General features: G+C 35.5%; 1 protein-coding gene across 5 annotated transcripts in view; it reads left to right on the forward strand.

Annotated features, from left to right (window-relative positions):
- Positions 1 to 21615, forward strand: part of UBR3 (ubiquitin protein ligase E3 component n-recognin 3) — a 225100-nt gene that overhangs the window by 168851 nt on the left and 34634 nt on the right. For all 5 annotated transcript variants that reach the window (XM_081261280.1, XM_081261279.1, XM_081261282.1 and 2 more), the window contains one exon: positions 5555 to 5658. In XM_081261280.1, coding sequence (XP_081117406.1) covers positions 5555 to 5658 — 104 coding nt within the window. The remainder of the gene's footprint in view (positions 1 to 5554; positions 5659 to 21615) is intronic.

Consider the following 21615-nt stretch of genomic DNA (forward strand, 5'->3'; position numbering starts at 1 on the left):
CAATCCAATTTCCTGTCTATCACACTATTGTATAAAGAGCAGCAAAACTGGAGGGAAGAAGTGACTGCTATACACACTGAATCACTCTGCATAGTCTTATTTGAGACAATTGATGTATGAAACTTGACTTTTTAATATTTGGAAACATCAAATAAAAATGGAAATGATAAAAAAAAGAAAAGGGGGAAGGTGTTTTTTGTTTACTGGCATAAAAAGATCACCACTAAAATATAATAATAAAAGATAAATAAATCCAGGAGAAGAAAATGTGTAGTTATGCCAGTGTTTGTATAATAAAGTTGGGGGTGGGTGAGGATAAGAAAATAATTTGGTGCTTGTTTATTAAAAAAATAAACCAATCCACAAGCATACATATCTGGATATTAGATTTATACCATAGATGATACTAAGGAGCATTACTTTTATTAAAAAATATACTGAGTTAAATGGAACTTCATATGGGAAAGAATTAATATTTACCCCATCTGTCACAGAATCCAAAGAAAAAGGTATTTCTTTGTCTCTGTGTGATTATTTCATGCCAGCCCAATTCACCTGGAGTGACCCTGACTGGTTTAGTCGTGTGTTTAGAAAAAGATGCAAATAACCAATAAATAAATAAGTAAATAAAACTAAAACATTCAAATTTTGCTAATTGTTTCAGTAAAATATATAGCAAAAGAAAATTCAAGATCATGCTTACATTTGTTGTCATGTATCTTTAATTTTCTTTAATATGAAATTGGTCCTGAGTTTTTCTTTGTATTTCGTAACATTGACATTTTTAAGAAAAGTTTAGGCAAGTTAGTTTGGTAGAAAGTCTTTTAATTTGCTTCTAGCCTACTGATGAGATTCCAGTTATACAATTGAGCAGAAATACTACATACTTACTTTGTGGTCTTTTTTTTTTTTTTTTATGGTACTGGGGATTGAACCCAGGGCCTTGAGCATGCTAGGCAAGGGCTCTACCACCAAGCTACATCTCCAGCTACACTCTCAGCCCTTGTGTGTCATAAGAGGAGGCACATGCTGTTGATTTGTTTCTTATGATAACAACTCTGATTATGTAGCTAAGGAGGTATCTGCCAAGTGTCTCCCCTATAGAGTTATTATTTTACCTTTTATAATTAGTAAGTATTGTATGGGAAGACACTTTGAGACTATGTATATATCCTGCTATACCTCATAACAAAGACAAAACTTTGGGTATGTGTTTTGTGCTTATAGACAAAATTAGCAAGCCATGAGTATTTTGCATGTTGTGATAAGGAAAATTGCTTTCCTTGATGTTAGCTAGTAATTTTCTAGCTAGATTTGAAAACTCAAGGGTAAAAATAGTGTAGAAATAAAAGATTAGAATTCCCGAATCTAAAAGATGTTCACCAAACAAAAAGTTTCTAAGCTTAGTGTTGGAAAATTAAAAGTTTATAGTACAGGGCTGGGGATGTGGCTCAAGCAGTAGTGTGCTCGCCTGGCATGCGTGCGTCCTGGGTTTGATCCTCAGCACCACATACAAACAAAGATGTTGTGTCCGCCGAAATCTAAAAAATAAATATTAAAATTCTCTCTCTCTTCCTCTTTCTCTCTCACTCTCTCTTAAAAAAAAAGTTTATAGTACAGACATAGGTTCTTTGCTTTTCCTAATACTTAATGCCACATTATGTGGAGATTTTCTATCCATCCATGCATCCATCCATCCATCTGGAACATGAGACTGAGAAAAGTTAATCACATGTACTTTTGGGGAACATAGCTGTTAAGGAATAGAGCTGTGATCTGAATCTAAATCTTCCTGATTTCAGAGACTAAGCTTTAACTATTATTCTATGCTTCCTTTCCTAGTATTAGGAGGTCTGAAGAATTTCTTGAAAATCTGGTTGTTTTCCCCACCTCATAGCCACATACACATATTTATTCTCTTTTTTTATGATTCATTAGTTCATTACACTATAATACTCTAGTAAATTGTAATATGTCATGTGCTTAATGTCTATATATTTTTCAATTGAAATCTTTTTCTATTTTCTCACTTTAACATTTTTCCAGCACAAAATTCTAATATTGCATATTTTACTATATATACTTTTTTAATAAAATTTTTTTTTGTAGATGAATACAATACCTTTACTTATTTGTTTTTTTATGTGGTGCTGAGGATTGAACCCAGTGCCTTACATGTGCTAGGCAAGCACTGTACCACTGAGCTACAACCCCAACCATATGCACACACACACACACACACACACAGACTTTTATTCATTGTCCTAATGAAAATTATTTTCTTTACTTTTAATTTCATTGTGTTGATGATAACTGAGTTATTTTTTAAGTGGGAAATTATTTCTGTTAACTATATTACTCCCAAATTTCTTGTTATCTGTAGAGGAAAGAGTAACACATAATTTTTATGATCTGGATTCAAAAGACTAAAAACTTTTGAGAGAAACAATCAAAAAGAAACACAGATTTTTATTAAAGGGTAGTTTTTAGGTGAAATTTAAAAAGGAAGGTGTAGATATTTCTCACATGCTCGTTGCCCTCATGCATGCACTGCCTCTCTATTACTTACCACCAGAGTAGTACATTTGTTAAAACTGATGAACCTGCATTGATACATCATAACCACCACATTAGGTAATGTAATTCACATTAGGTCTCACACTTAGATGTCTAATTTTAGTTTCTTTTGCCACCCTTTAATTTGTTCGTCCATCCATCATTTCATTAATTTTTCATTTGTTTATTTAGTCTGCTAAATAAACAAATTTTTGAATTTGTTTATTAACTCTTTGAATTCTGACATTGGGATATCATTGTAAAGGTGATATAGTTCTTGTGGAAGCTTTTCCCACATACTAACAATATAGAGGAAGAATTAGAAGAGTATAAATTTGGAGGAGATTGAATAATTGGAAGGCAGTGGCCATAGGGTATCAAAGAGGGAGTGGAGATAAAGTCTTTAGGTCTTAATGCCAATTAATTTTTTTGCTTAGTATTGGAAATTACACACAAGGGAGAGAAGACAGGTTTGGAATATCCCCAAATTTGTAGCTTATTTATTCAATATACTTTTATTATGTGAATATTATATTTCAGGCATTGTGCTGAGTGCTGAAGGATAAAGAAATATAACATTTCAACTGTAAAATTATTAGAAGGGAGAACAGATTAATTGTGACTATTTGGGAGTGTATGTATGAAGTACGAGGAAAGATTGTGAATTCACTTTCAGACATGTTGAGTTTGAGCTGCCTGTTGGATATACATACAAATGGAAATAATGAATATTCAGATACAGATTTAAGGAGAATCATGGATAGACATACAGACTTGGATGTCGTCAATGTATAGCTGATGACTGAGATCATGGGTTAGGCTATTAGGTCTTTCAAGAAGAGCCTTTGGTGTGAAAAGAAGGGAGAATTAGAACCATGGGGAAGGCTCTAGGTTGGTTAGAGAAAGAAGAGGAACCTGTGAAGACTGGCGTGGAGAAATTTGACATGTAAAAGAGAACCTACAGCAGTATGTAACAAAAGCCAAGAGTATTCATTTGTATCTAAAGTCAAGTCATAGATCAATAAGATAAAGATTTAAAATATTGACTAAATTTTATAACTAGGAGATCATTTTTGATCATATGGAAAACTAGTTCTATGGGCTACTAAAATTGTAGAAATGGGAACCCCTCCAATATTATCCTTCTTTCTTCTTTCAATTTTGAAGAACTTTGGTCTTGAAGATTGAGAGGCTAGAGAGGCTTGAGAGACAGGATAATAGTAGGTTTTGTTGTCTTAAAGAAGGAGACAATTATAGCATATTAAGAGACATTTATAAGTTGGGTGCATTGGCACATGCCCATAATCCCAGTGTCTTGGGAGACTGAGTCAAGAGGATCACAAATTTGGGTCAGCCTCAGCAACTCAAAATAAAAAACAAAAAGGGGTAGGAATATAGCTCAGTGGTAAAGCTCCCCTGGATGTAATTGCCAATACTAAACAAAAAATAATAAAGAGATTTGTAGACAATGAAGAAATTCAAAGAGCTGTTTTCCTCTGGCAGTTTAAAGCCTCACAGCAGCAGGAACTGATTAATCTACCAATGTATACGTACCTGGTTCATAATAAGTAATCAGTAAATATTTATTGAATGAAGAAGCTTAATTTTTGCTTATTCCATGTCTAGTCAGAAGTGTAGTTTGAGAACTTAGCCAATTCTCTAGGTTCCTATTTACGTTTTTTTTCTCTGACATTAAAAATTAAACCTATAATAAAAAAATTTAACCTTCTAGGGCTGCGGGTGTAGATCAGTGTTAGAATGCTTGCCTCATAGATGTGAAGCCCTGGGTTCAATCTTCAGTATCACAAAAACTGAAACTAAATAATTAAAATAAAAAGGTAACATTCTAAAGGTATTTTAAAAGTTCTTTTGGAATAAGCTCTACTTTATAATAGATTCTATGTCTTTCATAGTACTACACATTTGTAAGTTTTACTACACTGACTTTTATAGAATATTTTAAGTTTTACTTTGGTTATTATCTTTTCTGAAACTTTGCAAATGTTAAAAATTCTATTTAAATTTTATGGTAGTCATAATGTTGAAACAGCTTTTTACTAAGAGATATTAACCAAGCTTTTTCAATATGACTTAACTTGTGAATTGTCCCTGTCTCATTCTAGAATGAGAGCATTTATTCTTTTAGTGCTTTGTGATAATCATTTGCATGTCCCTCTCATTTCTCAGCCATGGCTATTAATTCAGAAGATACATGAGGAGGGATGATGAGGATGAGGAAAATACAAACAGACACACATAGAGAGTAAAAGGTGGGGCCAACCCCTGATGGGGGAAGACTGACACCAGAGCTAGCTCAGCACATTTATTATATAGGTTTTATCATTAAAAGTTTAATTGGGAAAGTTTCAGCAAAGCAGGCAATCTAAAGGATATAGGACTGGCAAGACATTGGGGTCATCTTGTTTTGCTCAAAATTCACTATCCCAGTGAGTTGGTGTCTGAACTCAAGACCCAAACTGATAACTGCTCTGTGCCTTTGCACGTGGCACCCCCACATTACCCTCCTCATCACTATAGCAACTGGGCCATAATGACCTGCATTTTTGTACAGGCAGCTCCCAGCGCAAATATAGCCATGAGAGAGTCAGAGGCCATAATTTGTTTCAAATCACTGCTTCCACGGTGATTGTCCTATGAGCTACCCCATTTGTCCTAAAACAATTCTCTGTTCTAATTCTCTTATATTTCATTTAATGCTTCACTTAATTTCTATAATTTTAAGAGGTTAGAAAGACTCATAATTAAGTTAATGTATCCCAGTTGTTTACTTTGGTAAGATTTACTAAAGTATCTATACAATTTTTTCAAATTAGGAAAAGGAAATTATGGGTCTAAAAAAATTTTAGGCAAAAGATTCTTTTGAGATTTCTCACTTGTTTATAAAGATTTTATTTCTGTTTCATAGACATATAGAATATACAATGAATTAGAAAAGACGTACAATACTATTTAAAGTGATTATTCATTTTTCTTTTAGGTTGGGAAATGAAGAACAACAGCCTGAGGTTCCAATTCTTTATCATGATGTAACATCCCTTTTGCTTATCCAAATCTTAATGATGCCACAACCTTTACACAAAGGTATGTCTTTATAATTCAAATTCTTTTATTATGTACTATATATTGTATTATGATTATTCTGGAGATTGATGGATCAATTAGAGCATTCAATCTGCTGGAAATTTTTGTGAAAAAACATTTTTTATTAGTAGTAAATGATTATCATATGTAAGAAGATGACAGTGAAATAAAGGTAGTTATTTCATTTGAGTTTGTTTGCAGTATTGTAGTCAATAAGAGGTAAAGAATGGGGCTGGGGATGTGGCTCAAGCGGTAGCGCGCTTGCCTGGCATGCGTGCGGCCCGGGTTCGATCCTCAGCACCACATACAAAGATGTTGTGTCCACCAATAACTAATAAATAAATAAATATTAAAAAAAAAGTTTAAAAAAAAAAAGAGGTAAAGAATGGGAAAAGTATTCAGAAAACATTTAAAAAAAAATGGAATTGACAGTACAAAACCAAATTTGAAAAAAAGAGCAATCTGCCACTTTTAATGCCTCCACCTTATCTATGTAAATCCATAGTTCATATATAGTAATTATAAAGCTATAAAAAATGTGAGGTCCTGTCATTTTAAGCTAGTGCTAATGTAATAACATTATTATATTAATTGCATTAATATTATATTAGCAACATTTTAATTATTACTTAATAGTCTTCATAGTTTTCACTTGAAGACATTTAAAATATTCTCTCAGATAATTAATATTCTTCTGTGTTGGAGTAGTAATTGTCTTTTGTTCTGCTATTATAAGTTATAGTAGAAGGAACATCTGTGGGTGTATAAAGGCATTCTTCCTGGAGAAGACATTCTTTGTACATCAATTTGATCATTCGATAAAAATCACTTACCTAAGGACATCAAGTGATCTTATTTTAAATATAGACAAATTATGATATTTCATGTAAATTATAATATTCTGTAAAGAGAAAATGTCCTCAAAAAGTGTCTTAGTCAACTTTTTGTTGCTGTGACCAAAATAGCTGACATAAAAAACTTAAAAGGGTCCCAGGACCACCCCTGCCACCATGTGGGAGCCCAGGCCCAGGTCTGGCCCAGGTCTGCCTCCACTGACCTGCTGACCTATGCTGGATACAGGCCCAGGCATAGGCCTGCTTCTGCCTACCTGTGCAGGAGCCCAGACCCAGGGTAGGTCTGGGTCCTCACCACTGATTGGCAGGCCTATGCCAGAGACTAGGCCTAACCCACCTCCATCTTGGAACATTGCAGCCATTGCCATAACTCTTCCCATGCAGTTTCGTCAACCTTGTGACAATAGACAGGTCCTGGAGGCAGCTGCATCTCCAAACAGGCGGCCAAAGCCATTGTTAGGCCCACCCTTTCAGCCCCATTGCTGAAAGTGGTTGCATTCATCTTGGGGCACCCCCACTGCTATCTCAAGTTACCTCTGCAATTGCTGCCACCACCTTTAGTCACAGTAGCATCCATTGCGGGACACTGGCAGGGTCTGGAAGCCCAACACCAAGGTGAGGTACAGATAATCTGCACGGATACTACAAGATTATAGTGTAGAAACTGTAATACCTCAGATCTGCACTGCAAGAAAGGAAGACACATAGACAACATGAAAATAATCAGGGAATTTTGTGCCCCAAACAAACCAGGATCCTACAATAATAGAATCCATGACAGCACAGTTGATGAAATGGCAAAGAAGGAGTTCAGAATATACATAATTAAAATGACCTGTGAATTAAAGAATGACCTAAATGAGCAAATACAGGCAAAAATTGATCACTTCAACAAAGAGATAAGGGAGCAAATACAGGTAGCAAAAGGTTACTTCAAAAAAGAGAGATTTTGGAAAAAAAAATTGGAAATCCTCACGATGAAGGAAATAATAAACCAAATAAAAAACTCAATAGAAAGCATCACCAAAAGAGTGGATCACTTGGAAGACAGAATGTCAGATAATAAAGACAGAGTATACAATCTGGAAAATAAAGTTGACAACTCAGTGAAGATGGTAAGAAACCATGAACAGAACATCCAAGAATTATGGGGTAGCATCAAAAGACCAAATCTAAGAGTTATTGGGATAGAGGAAGGCACAGAGATTCAAACCAAAGGAATGCATAATCTCTTCATTGAGTTAATATAAGAAAATTTCCCAAATATGAAGAATGAATTGGAAAATCAAATACAAGAGGCATACAGGACACCGGATGTACAAAATTACAACAGATCTACACCAAGGCACATTGGAAATGCCTAGCATACAGAATAGGGATAGAATCTTAAATGCCACAAGAGGAATCAAATCACATATAGGGGGAGACCAATTCGCCTATCAGCACATTTTTCAACCCAGACCCTCAAGCCAGGAGGAGATCCTGGAACAACATATACCAAGCTCTGAAAGAAAATGGATGCCAACCAAGAATCTTATATTTAGCAAAATTAAGCTTCAGATTTGATGACAAAATAAAAACTTTTCATGATAAACAAAAATTAAAAGAATTTTCAGCAAAAAAAGCCTGTATAATAGAACATTCTTGGCAAAATATTCCACGAGGAGGAAATGAAAAGCAACAGTGAAAATCTATAAAGCTAAGAACTACACTAAAGGAAAGGCAAATCAAAGAGAAACCAAGTCAATTTAAGAACCAAAAATAACCAAAATGACTGGGAATATAAAACGTATTTCAGTTATAACCCTGAATGTGAATGGCCTAAACTCATCAATTAAAGACAGATTGGATTTTTAAGAAGACCCAACAATATGCTGCCTTCAAGAGACTCACCTCCCAGGAAAAGACATTCACAGACTGAAGATGAAAGGATGGGAGAAAATGTATCGCTCACATGGACCATGTAAACAAGCAGGGGTTTCCATCCTCATATCAAATAAAGTGGATTTCAAACCAAAGTTAGTGAAAAGGGATAAAGAAGGACATTTCATACTACTCAAGGGAATCATACATCAATAAGACATAACAATTGTAAATATCTATACCCCAAACAATGGGGTATCTATGTATATCAAACAAACCCTCTCAACTTTAAGAATCAAATAGACTACAACACTAATGTTGACTTTAACATACTTCTCCCACCACTGGATAGATCTTTCAAAAAAAAAAAAAAAGAAAGAAAGAAACTATAGAGCTCAGTAATACAGCCAATAATTTGGACTTAACAGACATATATAGAATACTTTATCAACAAGTGAATACACTTTTTTCACGGCAGCACATGGATCCTTCTCCAAAATAGATCATTTGATATGATTGCCACAAAGCAAGTCTTAGCAAATACAAAAAAGTAGAGATACTATCCTGCATTCTGTCTGACCATATGGAATGAAATTAGAAATCAATGATAAAATTAAAAAGAGAAGCTACTTCAACACCTGGAGACTAAACAATATGCTATTGAATGACATGTGGATAACAGAAGACATCAGGGAGGAGACAAAAAAATTCTTAGAGGCAAATGAGAACTTCAATACAACTTACCAAAAATCTCTGGGACATCATGAAAGCAGTGCTTAGAGAAAAGTTCATTGCATGGAGTTCATTCATTAAAAGAAGAAAAAGTCAACAAGTAAACGACCAGACATTATAGCTCAAAGCCCTAGAAAAAGAAAAATAAACCAACACCAAAAGTAGTAGAAGACAAGAAATAATTAAAATCAGGGCAGAAATCAATGAAATTGAAACAAAAGAAACAATTCAAAAAATTGACAAAACAAAAAGCTGGTTCTTTGAAAATAAATAAAATTGACAAGCCATTAGACACCCCAACAAGAAGGAGGGAGAAAACTCAAATTACCAAAATTTGTGATGAAAAAGGAAATATGACATACACTATTGAAATACAGAAGATAATTAGAATCTGTTTTTGAAAATTTATATTTCAATAAAATAGAAAACCTAGAAGATACCGACAAATTTCTAGAGGCATATGATTGACCCAATAATGTGTTTATGAGGATGTGGGGAAAAAGGCACACTCATACATTGTTGGTGGGACTGCAAATTAGTGTAACTAATCTGGAAAGCAGTATGGAGATTCCTTAGAAAATTTGGAATGGAACCACCATTTGACCCAGCTATCCCACTCCTCAGTCTATACCCAAAGGACTTAAAATCAGCAATTATAGTAACGCAGCCACATCAATGTTTATAGCAGCTCAATTCACAATAGCTAAACTGTAGAAGCAACCTAGGTGCCCTTCAATAGTTGAATGGATAAAGAAACTGTGTTATATATACACAATGGAATATTATTCAGCATTAAAAGAAAATTATGGCATTTGCAGGTAAATGGATGGAGTTGGAGAATATTATGCTAAGCAAAGTAAACCAATCCCCCCAAAACAAAGGCTAAATGTTCTCTCTGATAAGTGGATGCTGAATGTCAGGCAGGGCATGGGAAAAATGGAGGAACATTGATTGGGGAAAGGGGAGGGAAGGGAGGGAAGGGGGTATGGGGGTAGGAAAGATAGTGGAATGAGATGGGCATCATTACCCTAGGTGCATGTATGACTGCACATATGGTGTGATGCTATATCATGTACAACAGAGAAATGTAAAGTTGTGCTGCAATTGTATACAATGAATCAAAATGCATTCTGCTGTCATATATACCCAATTAAAATAAATTAATTAATAAAACATATTTTAAAAACCAAAAAATAGTATCATTATAAATACTATTATTATTAAAATGCAGATTTCAAATTGCTGTATTGATAACCAAATGATCCCCCTTTAGCAGTCTGAAACAGCAATCTATTGTCCTCTTGGATTTTGTGCTTCAGGAATTTGGGCAGGACTCTACTGGAATGTCTTCTGTAGTACAGTTACAGTTATCTGGTGGAGCTACAATAACCTGAAGACTATGTGGGCTGGACATCCATAATGGTGTTCTCACATGAGTGATGAATGACTCTTTCTGTAAGCCAGAAATTGCTCCAGCATGGCAGTCTCATAGCATGTGGATTTCACAAGCAATTTTTGGGATCTTTCATGAAAAGATAACTAAGCAGAAGCTATGTCTTTTTCTCCTAGTTTTTAAAACTTAAAGACCATAGTGTAGTCACAGACTTCCCAGAAACAAGAGGAGGTCATTCAGATGACCAGCTCTTTATAAGGTGAAAATTTACATTTTAGAGGTGTATGTGGAATCTGGGTATGATGGCACATGCCTGTGATTACCAGCTACCCGGAAGTCTGAGGCTTAAAGATTGTGAATTGGAGACCAGAGTGGGCAACAAAGCAAGCCCCTGTCTCAAAAAAGGCAATATGTGGGCTAAAAATAGAAGTGGACCAATTCTGTCTTTGAGATCATCTTTCAGGGAAGTTATATGTTTGGTTCTATTTTCTGACATGCTTGGAGAGTTAGAGGTCTCCAGATAAAATATGCCAGTGATTATTTTGTCACCTGTACTACTAACTTGAGGATTAACTACATGGAATCAAAACGTGAATTGTAGAGCATTTGCAGAAAAGCAGGTATAGTAGATTACTTTCCTGACAGGGTTGTCAATAAAAAGTACTAATAAATGAAGAAAGTGAAAGAACATTATAAGGAACATGTGTCAAAAATACTATTCAATTTTCCAAAAGAAAAAATTTTAAAAATAATGTTTGAAACAACAAATTAACAGAACAAAAAACAAAATAATATAGGAAGGGAAAATATTTTTAAATGCTTACAAAAATTAGCAGAAAATGCATGAATTTTTCAAATAAAATTTTGATGTGAAAAAAAATAAAACTTAAAGAATGATATATTCTCATGGTTTCAGTCTACCATCAATCAGCTCCATTTCTTTGGGCCTGTGATGAGGCAGAATGTCATGTCAGAGTACATGGCAGAGCAAACTGTTTACCTTATAACAGCTGAAAAGCAGAGAAAGAGAGAAACAAAAAATACCTTCTTCCAACTAGGCCCTACCTCCTAAAGTTTCTACATCTCCCACTGATGTCATCAAATGGTTAGTCCATCAATAGATTAATCCCCTAATGAAATCAGATCACTCATGGCCCAATCCCCAAAAGCCCCACATCTGAACATTGCTGCACTGGGAACCAATCCTTCCAGATCTAAGCTATAACAATAAGCAAGCATAATATTTTATTTATACCAGCACTGTGAATTTTTAATTAATTTTTTAAAATTAAAGATGCATACAGGAGCTGGGGATGTAACTCAGTGGTAGAGTGCTTGCCCAGCATATGCAAGGCCCAATAAGCAATCACTCCCCATTTCTTCCTTCCTCTAACATTCGGATGTTTTTTCATATTACTTTTTTGGATTTGGCTGTGCCTATGAATTTAATCATTTATGTTTATAGACTTTAAAATCTAAACCCATCAAATAACCTCAATGTAATTAATCTCTTTGCCAAATCAGTTTTAAATTCTTTAGGGTTTCTTTTCCCCCCTCTTGTGTCACTTTGGTTAGTTTCTCTTAGTTTAGGGAAACAATTGTCTTGGAGTCGTGCCAGTTTACTCCTAATTGGCTATTGTAATTATACCACTCATTACATTTTGAAGTATAAAAAGTTACTTTGTTTTACATCTTCAAATATTTATACATTTTATTTTAAATATTTTTTGTTTATAAGTATAGTTATTATGTAAACCTGAAAAACTAAAAGGGAAGAGACTTGACATAGGATTTTTAATTTTCATAATTAATATTTAATCTAAAGAGAAAAATATTTCAATTAAGAGTAGAGGACCTGTTGTTTGAGTGTCTAAGAATTGTCATTGTTGTATCATTGTCACAGGAAACTGTTGGTAATAGTTTTCAACAGAAGGCGAAGCTAATAGTGAAAGGGGATTTAATTGAAACTATAGAATTTAATTTAGTAGAAACATCCTAAAATCGTGTTCTAAAATACATCAAGGAAATTAATCTGTTTAATATGTTGCTCACTGTCATTGTAGTGATGAATTGTTCTTAGAATTTAGGGCTGGACCAAAAAACATAAAAATAAAAAAGCATTCTTTCTTTCTTTATTTTTTTAAGCACATTGAACATTGACTAGAAAGAGACCTTACCTTAACTACTAGGAAGCTCAAAGAGATAGAAGGTTGTTTAATTATATTCAGTAACTTGAGTTTTCCTCAGACAGCTTTTGTGGGATGTGAAGAGTAATAGATAAAGAAGATAGAGTTGTTAATGTAAATTTTTCAGTTTGCCCTCTAATATTGACCTAATAGTTAATAACAGTTGGTAATCTTTAGTGTGTGTGCAAATGTGTGCATGTACATGTACACATACGTGTGTTTGGTAATGGGGATAATGTCTGTTTTTGTTTTAGAAATGTATATATTTCTATAACTTTAGTTATTGGTTGTTATTAGAAAAGGAAAAGAAGGAAAAATTTTACTGTTTACATGTACTAGGCTGGTAAATGCTTCTGGTGGTCTTATTTGAAAGTAGTTGAAGCAGAAATTTATCTGGACACCTTTTAAGCACTAGTTTCAAGTCAAAAGACCTTCTTCCACCAATTGTCTCATCAGAAGTTCAGACTAAATATATTAAAAGCAAGCATTTGTTTTCTTTGATCTTTTTTTACATCTGGGAATCTTATTTATCATAATACCCATCACATTACTGGCCTCCAAAGGATAAGTCTCGAAATAACTTATGATAGATCACTTTCTTCACGTATTCATGTTTAGTTCTGTATGTTCAAGGGGAAAGACATTTTATTACAGAGGATCAGGTTTGGCTATATATTGCAATGAGGAAACGAAAACCAACACAGTTTTAAGCTTAAATATTATTTTTAAGCTTAAATAAGATTGAAGCTAATTTCTCTTTCATGTAAAAAGAAAGTAGGCAGGTCTATTCTTCTACTTCACAGCACCAAATTTCTTATAGTTTGGTTTTCATCTTCCTAGAGTTCCAGCCATCACAGTTTAGTTCAGTAGAATGGAGAGTTGAGATAAGAACTTAACTCTGAGGCCATTTTAGGTTTAGGGAGCTGGCACACTACTGTAATCCCAGTGGCTCAGGAGGCTGAGGCAGGAGGATCACCAATTCAAAGCCTCATCAACTTAGTGAGGCTGCAAGCAACTTAGAAAGATCCTGTCTCAAAATAAAAAGGGCTGGGGATGTGGCTCAGTAGCTAAGTGCTCCTGTGTTCAATCCCTGGTTTTATTTTATTTTTTTAAAAAAGCCATTTTAGAAGATCCACTCAGAACATAACAATTGTATGTCTTTGGCTAAAATTCTTCCTTCATTTTCAACCTCTTGAGTTTAAAGCTTAAAAACATTCTCTTTTTAAGGAAGAGTCAATTACTTAGATCATGTTACTGTTTTTTCCCATCTTGCTGTTATTAAGGAGCTTCACAAATTTGTTCTAACTATGCTTTATAGGATAGTGATTCCAGGATTTTCTGGAGCATCTTCCTGGAGATTATTCTTACAAGATCCCATAAGCAAGGCCAAAAAAAAAAAAAAAAAAAAAAAAAAAAAGGAGATAGGACTTTGCTTTTATTATTTGCCATTCATTTTAAGAGAGAAAATGTCTCAGTTTTGCTTTGTTACATACCAGGGCTTTAAAAATAAATGACTATTTTAGAATATCTCAAACATACATAATGGTAAAAAGCAGAGTTTGATGGTCTTGTGTACCTACCAATTATCAATTCATGGCCAACCTTGTTTTTATTTATATCCTCAACTAGTCCTTCCCCTCTCCTATTCTTATTTTGAAGCAAATCCCAAACCTCATTTTTTATCCATATAGTCTTCATTATGTATCTCTAAAATATAATAATTCTTTAATAAACATAACCATACTGCTATGAACAAATTTTAAAATGGAGTTATGTCTTAATATCATTAAATATCTAGTCAGTATTTAGGTTTCCATAGTTGGTTCTTATAATTGATTTCTTACAGTTGGTTTGTTTGACTTAGGATCCAAACAAGGTTGACACATTGGATTTGGCTGTAATATTTCTTCCCTTTCCCTCTAACATTTGTTGAAAATTTTTAGTCTTTTGTACTTAGAGTTTTCCATAATTTAAATTTTGCTAATTGCATTCTTGTTTAGCAATATGTTCTGTCCCTGTGTGTTTCCTACAAAGTGGAAGATAGATTTAGAAATGTGGATTCAGTTTCTTTTTTCTTTTTCTTTGTTCAGAGATACTTCATGGACAGTGTTAGAAACGTTAATCAGGAGAATAATATCAATTTGCCTTTCTGTAGGTGACATTCAAGAGTATTGTTGATTGTCTTGATTTATTCCTTAATTACTTTTTTTGTTTGGTGTACATTTTTTTTTTATTAAACCCAGAGGCGCTTTACCACTGAGCCATATCCCAGCCATTTTTATTTTTTATTTTGAAACAAGGTCTCTTGTGATCCTCCTGCCTCAGCCTTCAGAGTTGCTTAAGGTCTCACTAAGTTGCTGAGGCTGATTTTGAACTTGTGACCCTCCTGCCTCAACCTCCAGAGTCACTGGGGTTACAAGTGTATGCCACCATGCCAGGAAAAATTATTATAAAAAGAAAGAAGTTTTTCCTATTACTTACCCATTGGTAAAGTTAATATAGGAAAGACTTTTTTTGTTTACCAGTTTGCAGAAAGATTACTTTTATTTTTAGTATTTTCCAAAGTTGTTTGCATTTTTATTTTTCAGTACAATTGTAAATTCATGGATTTTAAAATATTTGATGTCTTTCGGTCTCACTGTGAATAATAACTTAAGATACTTAAATTTGGCTTAGGTTCTATTGATTTGACCTTGGCAGTCTTTGACAGTTTCTTCAGACCAAGGTTTTTTAATCTGTGGTTCTAGAGTTCATTAGTGGACTTCATGGAATCCATGAATCTTCTAAAATGTAGAAAATTTTTGTATGTAAATGTACATTTTTTTTCTAAAATAGTTCTATAGCTCTTAACAGATTTCCAAAACAGTCTTGATCCCTAAAAAGTCAAAAATCTCAGTGACTTGGGAGGCTGAGGCAGGAGGATCCCAAGTTCAAAGCCATCTTCAGCAACTTAGCAAAGCCCTAAGCAACTTGGCAAGACCCTGTCTCAAAAAATAAAAAGGGTTGGGGATGTGACTCAGTGGCTCAGTGTCCCTGGGTTCAGTTCCTGGTACCAAAAAAAAAAAAAAAAAAAAAAAAAAAGATCAATTATTTATTAATTCTATTGAGAACTCCTGGCCATAGACAAAGAAATAGTTCTATAATAAGGAATAGCAGTAAGGAGTCTACCACGCGGCCTGCACAGTGGTTTCATTAATGAGGTTCTAGGCATAAAGTTAGTTAGAAGAGATCGAAATAAAACACACAAACCAGTTACCTTATTTCTATTGCTAGGTCCGAGACGGCTCACCTCTCTGGTTCCCACCTCTAGCCGCCCAGCAGGGCAGCGAGGATTACTCAGGGCTAGCAGGAGAGAAAGAGAGTGAACACGCCTGGGAGTAGCCTTTTATTTGGGGAACAAGAGATTCAGGGGAGAATTCCATCCAATGAAGGTTGAGGGGGGACTGCACTCCAAGGTCAGGGTCAGTGATTGGGTCCCCGGGGTCAGTGGTCAGGCACACCCCACACGGATGGGCTCTCTCATCAGGAAAGGGTCGGGAAAGCTTCGACACAGCCAAAGCGCCTCAGGCCCTTAACGGGAGTCACCCAATCACGTGTCAGAATGGCCCCCGACATATCCCCCCTTTCTTTTCTTAACAATGAGGCGGCGGTTCACTCTCTGGAGTTCCTGGATTCTTGATTGGAAGAATCGCCATCCTATGGTTACAATACAAAAGAGAATTAACAGCAAAGAGAATAATCCAATAATGTACCAAGCGGAGTGTTTAAGAATATTTCCAGGGTTAAATCCATTTAACTCCTTCAATATTTGGTTAGCCAAAGAAGAAGGATCTGAAAAATCAGCTCTATTATTTTGAATGTCTTGGATATGGTGATGAAGTTCCAGAATATCCAAGCTATTATTACTATTTTGCCAAATACCTAATAAATGGTTTTTAACCTTCTCCCAATCTCAGAGAGAAGCATTGTACTTGGCAGCTGTAACACATACATACTTATAATTAGCATGGCATCTAAGCCTTTCCTTAAATTTTAAGGCTGAAAGTTCATTACCAATGTTTATAACAGTCGCCTCTAAGGCGTTTAATTTAGTCTCAATCCTTTCATCAATATTTACTTGATTACGTAGAGCCTTGGAAGTATTTTGAGCTAAATTATTAAGAATTTTTACATGTTGAATATTCTGAGACAATGTCAGAGATGCAGAGACAGTCGAGGCAATAAAAGAGACCAGTGCTAAAACACCAACAATTACGACTCCAATAGCACGTTTAGGTCTTGTTAGCTGGGCATGAATTTGCTGCAAGACTTGTAAACCAGCATCAGCATACCATGGCTCTGAAATATTAGCAGGCAATAAAACGAAAGAGGGCTGATGAAGTATCAGCACTCCTTTTCCTCCATTATACCTAGAAATACAATTAGTTAGGTTGCACTTATTACAAGTAACAATATATCTGTCATCTATCCATTTAACTTTTACATTTCCAATAATTAAAACATAAGGAGATTGGACACAGGCTCTTAAGCCATAGCAAGATCCCTCTTTACAGTTCTTGCCGACAAATTTTGGTAAAGGTTTATCTGTAAAATGTAAATACTCTGAGGCAGCAATTAAACGCCAAATATCTTTTTGAACACCTCCTTCACTATAAGTCAAAATATTACTAACAAATCCTGCAGGTGTCATAGCAGAATTTCTTCGTAATTGTCTCTTATCAATTTTTGGAGACCAGTCTAAAATATACCCACTAGCTTTAGACACCTTATGTTGTACAGGAAAGGTATTTACACAATCCATCCATTTAGGAAAGGTGCCAATTTCAATTGTAGAACTATTTGGACAGTGGGGTATCGCTGGAGGTTTTGCAGAAATGACTGGCTTGTTATGGGAAAGTCCCATCTTAATTACTGATCTAGTATTAGGTTTTAAGTCCCCATAAATAGAATTATTTGTCAGTCTAGGTTTACCAATCGCTGTCTTTTCTTCAAATGATACTTTCAGACAGCCAGCATGTTTATCATGTGACCAACATAAAGGTAATTGGGCACTGTAGCCAGAATAATTAAATCTAGTCACATGATTGGGAGTAATATGAGTATCTGTAAATCCTCCCATCATGAATGAGTCATTAGTAAATACTGGAATAGATTCTCCAGTCCACACAGCTGGGTGTACCAGGGGTGGATCTGGGAAATATGTCCAATAAGTGTCTACTTGATTCCCTTTTTCCTGATAGCCCAGTAGGGCAATTACTGTTGCTACCATCATCACTGGGGTCCTGTTCTTTCCTAGGCGTCGAAGTATTTGGGAAACTTGGGTTGTTAGCTTCTTCACATCTTTCCACAAAATCAGTTTTTCGGCTGGTTCAATCTGGTCTTTCTTCATCTTTTTCCGATATCTCCTCCTTCTGGGTTGTGGCTCCTCCGGGTCGATCCACAGTCTCTTGAATCTGGGTTCTATCTCCTCCATGTCTGATAGCACGTTCAGGCACCCAAATAGGACGGAAAGCACTTTCTGGAAAGATACAGGCATGACCCTTTCCCCACATTATTACCGGGTCTGGACCCTTCCACTGACCAGTCTCTAAATCTTTCCACAAAACTCTGCCTAAGGGGCCTGTTACTGAGGGAGACATTTGCCTCTCAGCAGCAGTATGATCTTCTGCATCACAGTTTAAAAAATTTAAAACAAATAAGGCATGATTAAGGCTATTTTGGGGAGTCACAATCTTATTCCCCCTTTTTAATTTTTGTAATTGAAGCTTAATAGATAAATGAGCTCGTTCCACAATGGCTTGACCTTGGGGGTTATAAGGAATTCCTGTTTTATGATTAATTTTAAACTCTTGGCAAAATTGTTGAAAAGAAGAGCTTACATAAGCTGGAGCATTATCTGTTTTAATCTGCATAGGGCACCCTAAAACGGAAAAAGCTGCTAAGCAATGAGAAATTACATGTTGAGTATTTTCCTTAGTATGTGCTGTAGCAAAAATAAATCTAGAATAAGTGTCCACTATGACATGCACATAACATTGTTTACCAAGTTGAGGAATATGAGTTACATCCATTTGCCATATTTGATTTGGTTTTAATCCACGGGGATTTACCCCTGATGGCAGAGATGGAGTGTGAATAACACACTTAGGGCATTGGCTTACAATCTGACGAGCTTGTTCTCTGGTAATACTAAATTTTTTATGTAAGCTAGAAGCATTTTGATGATGTAAGGAATGGGAAGCTAGTGCACAGTCATACGAAGACATCTGTTGACAAAAGGCTACTAACTTATCAATTTTGTCATTACCTGAAACTAGAGGTCCAGGAAGGTTAGTATGGGCACGGATGTGTCCTATGAAACATGGGTACTTTCGCATTAGCACTGTCTTTTGTAAATTATGAAATAATTCAAATAACTCCTGTGATGAAGTAAACCCAATAACTGAGGTTTCAATATTTTTGGTAACTCAGACTGCATATAAGCTGTCATAATAGATATTAATAGGCTCATTTGAAAAATAATCTAAGGCACAAATCAGAGCTTGAAGCTCTGCCCTTTGGGCAGAAGTATAAGAAGTTTGTATTACCTCTGTGTGAACACGGCTGAAGAAACCTGTCTTACCAGAGTTGGAACCATCCGTGAACACCGATAAAGCTTCCTCTATTGGATGAGAACGTACAATTTTTGGAAAAATAAGTGACGTTAATGATGCAAATTGTACAATCTTATCACGAGGATAATGGCTATCTATCTGGCCAGGGAAATCTGCAAAAGCTATCTGCCAGGAGCTAGAAGTTTGAAAAAGCCAATTAGTTTGTTGAACAGAAAATGGAATAATTATGATATCAGGCTCAGATCCAATTAATTGTAAAATCCTAGTTCTACCTTTAATTACTAATTGAGCTATAGAATCATGAAAAGGAATTAATGTTTTTTGAGGGGAGTGGGATAAATAAATCCACTCAATAACTCCTAATCTTTGCCATATGGCTCCTGTTGGGGTATGCTCAGTTGGAAATGTTAATAAATACATTATTTCTTTAGGATCTATTCTAGTAAGCTGTGCATTTTTAATTGCAATTTCAACTTTTTTCAAGGCTGTCTTGGCCTCCAAAGTTAGCTGCCGTGGAGAGGTTGGAGAAGGATTTCCTTGTAATATCTGAAATAAAGGACTTAACTCAGAAGTAGTTAGTTTTAAAGATGGTCTTAGCCAGTTAATATCTCCTAATAGTTTTTGAAAATCATTAAGGGTACGTAACTCCTTAACTCTTATCTGAAGATTTTGAGGACGGACTATATTTCCTTGAATTATCTGACCTAGATATTGAAAAGGAGATACCTTTTGAATTTTTTGAGGAGCTATACACAAACCCATTGCTGTAAGCGAAGTCTCTAACTGAGTAAAAATTTCTGAAAGTACTTCTGGATTAGCATGAGCCAATAATATATCATCCATAAAATGAATAATATATGCATCAGGAAAACTATTTCTTATGGGATCTATCGCCTGATCAACATATTTTTGGCACAGTGTAGGACTATTACGCATTCCCTGGGGAAGTACCTTCCAGCAATATCTTTTAACAGGTTCCTTAAAATTAATTGCTGGGACAGTGAAAGCAAATCTTTCACAATCTTCAGGATGTAACCTTATGGAGAAAAAAACAGTCTTTTAAATCTATTACCATCAAGCTATAATCTAAAGGAATGCCTGTGGGGGAGGGAAGTCCTGGCTGTAATGATCCCATAGGCTGAATTGCATGATTTATTGCCCTTAAATCCTGTAGTAATCTCTAATTCCCTGACTTTTTCTTAATAACAAAAATAGGGGTATTCCAAGGACTAAGTGTTGGTTCAATATGACCAGCCTGAAGTTGTTCCTCAACTAATCTATGAATTATTTTAAGCTTTTCCCCTGAGATGGGCCACTGAGAAATCCATATAGGCTCCTCTGTGAGCCACGTGATTTTTTTTCAGCTGTCTTAGGGATCGGGGAAGTACTTAGGGCCCCTAGTAAAAATTTTGGTCTGGAGTATTTACTAATCTTTGTCGTGGAGACTGGCTTGTAAACAGATATTCTTCCTGAAAGGTCTCCTTATCATCTCCAGGAAAATATCTCTGATTAACTTCCTCAACTGACCTTATAGAATTTGGAGTAACTAATAACAATCCCATTCTGGCTAAAATATCTCTTCCCCATAGGTTAGCTGGTAAAGACTCTAACACATAAGGCTTAAATATTCCACTGTTCCCACCAGAATCTTCCCAACGGAGATAGTTGGCACTTTGAGCAGGCTGTGAAACCTGTCCTATTCCTTCTAGGTTAGCTGGTGCTACATGCAAAGGCCAGTTCCTAGGCCAGAACCGACTGGACAATACTGAGATATCAGCCTTTGTGTCTATTATACCTAGGAAATTTTTATTATTAAATTTAAGTTTTAATAAAGGGCGTTCTTGCTCTACTAACTGGGACCAGTATACTCTGTCTGGCGGTTTAGAAACTGAATCTACCGGCAGGTGCCTTTCTGAGACACAAGGCAATAATATTAATTGAGCAAAAATATCCTTTGGGGTGAGCCTTAGGGCATAATTGGATTTTACAGTAACATATAACTGCCCTTTAAATTCTGAATCTATCACACCAGGTATTACCTCAATGGCTCCCTTTAAACTATCACGCCCCAAAATTAAACCTACATTATTCTCAGGAAGCGGCCCGAAAATCCCAGTAGGGATTTGTTCTGGCCCCATTTCAGGATCTAATTCAACTGTCTTTGAAGGTCCTAAGAAAACTATCTGTGATTCTGTCCCTGTGCTGGTAAAAATCGCGGACTGTCCTGGTCGGCGCCGCCAGTGACGTCACACTGTGCGACTTTTCCTGGAATTCCCGGGCTCCCGCTAGGAGGGAACGATGGCGGCGAGAAGGCG

The sequence above is a fragment of the Spermophilus citellus genome, assembly GCF_964194105.1.
Source record: "Spermophilus citellus genome assembly, chromosome: 11".
In the NCBI taxonomy this organism is placed as follows: Eukaryota; Metazoa; Chordata; class Mammalia; order Rodentia; family Sciuridae; genus Spermophilus; species Spermophilus citellus.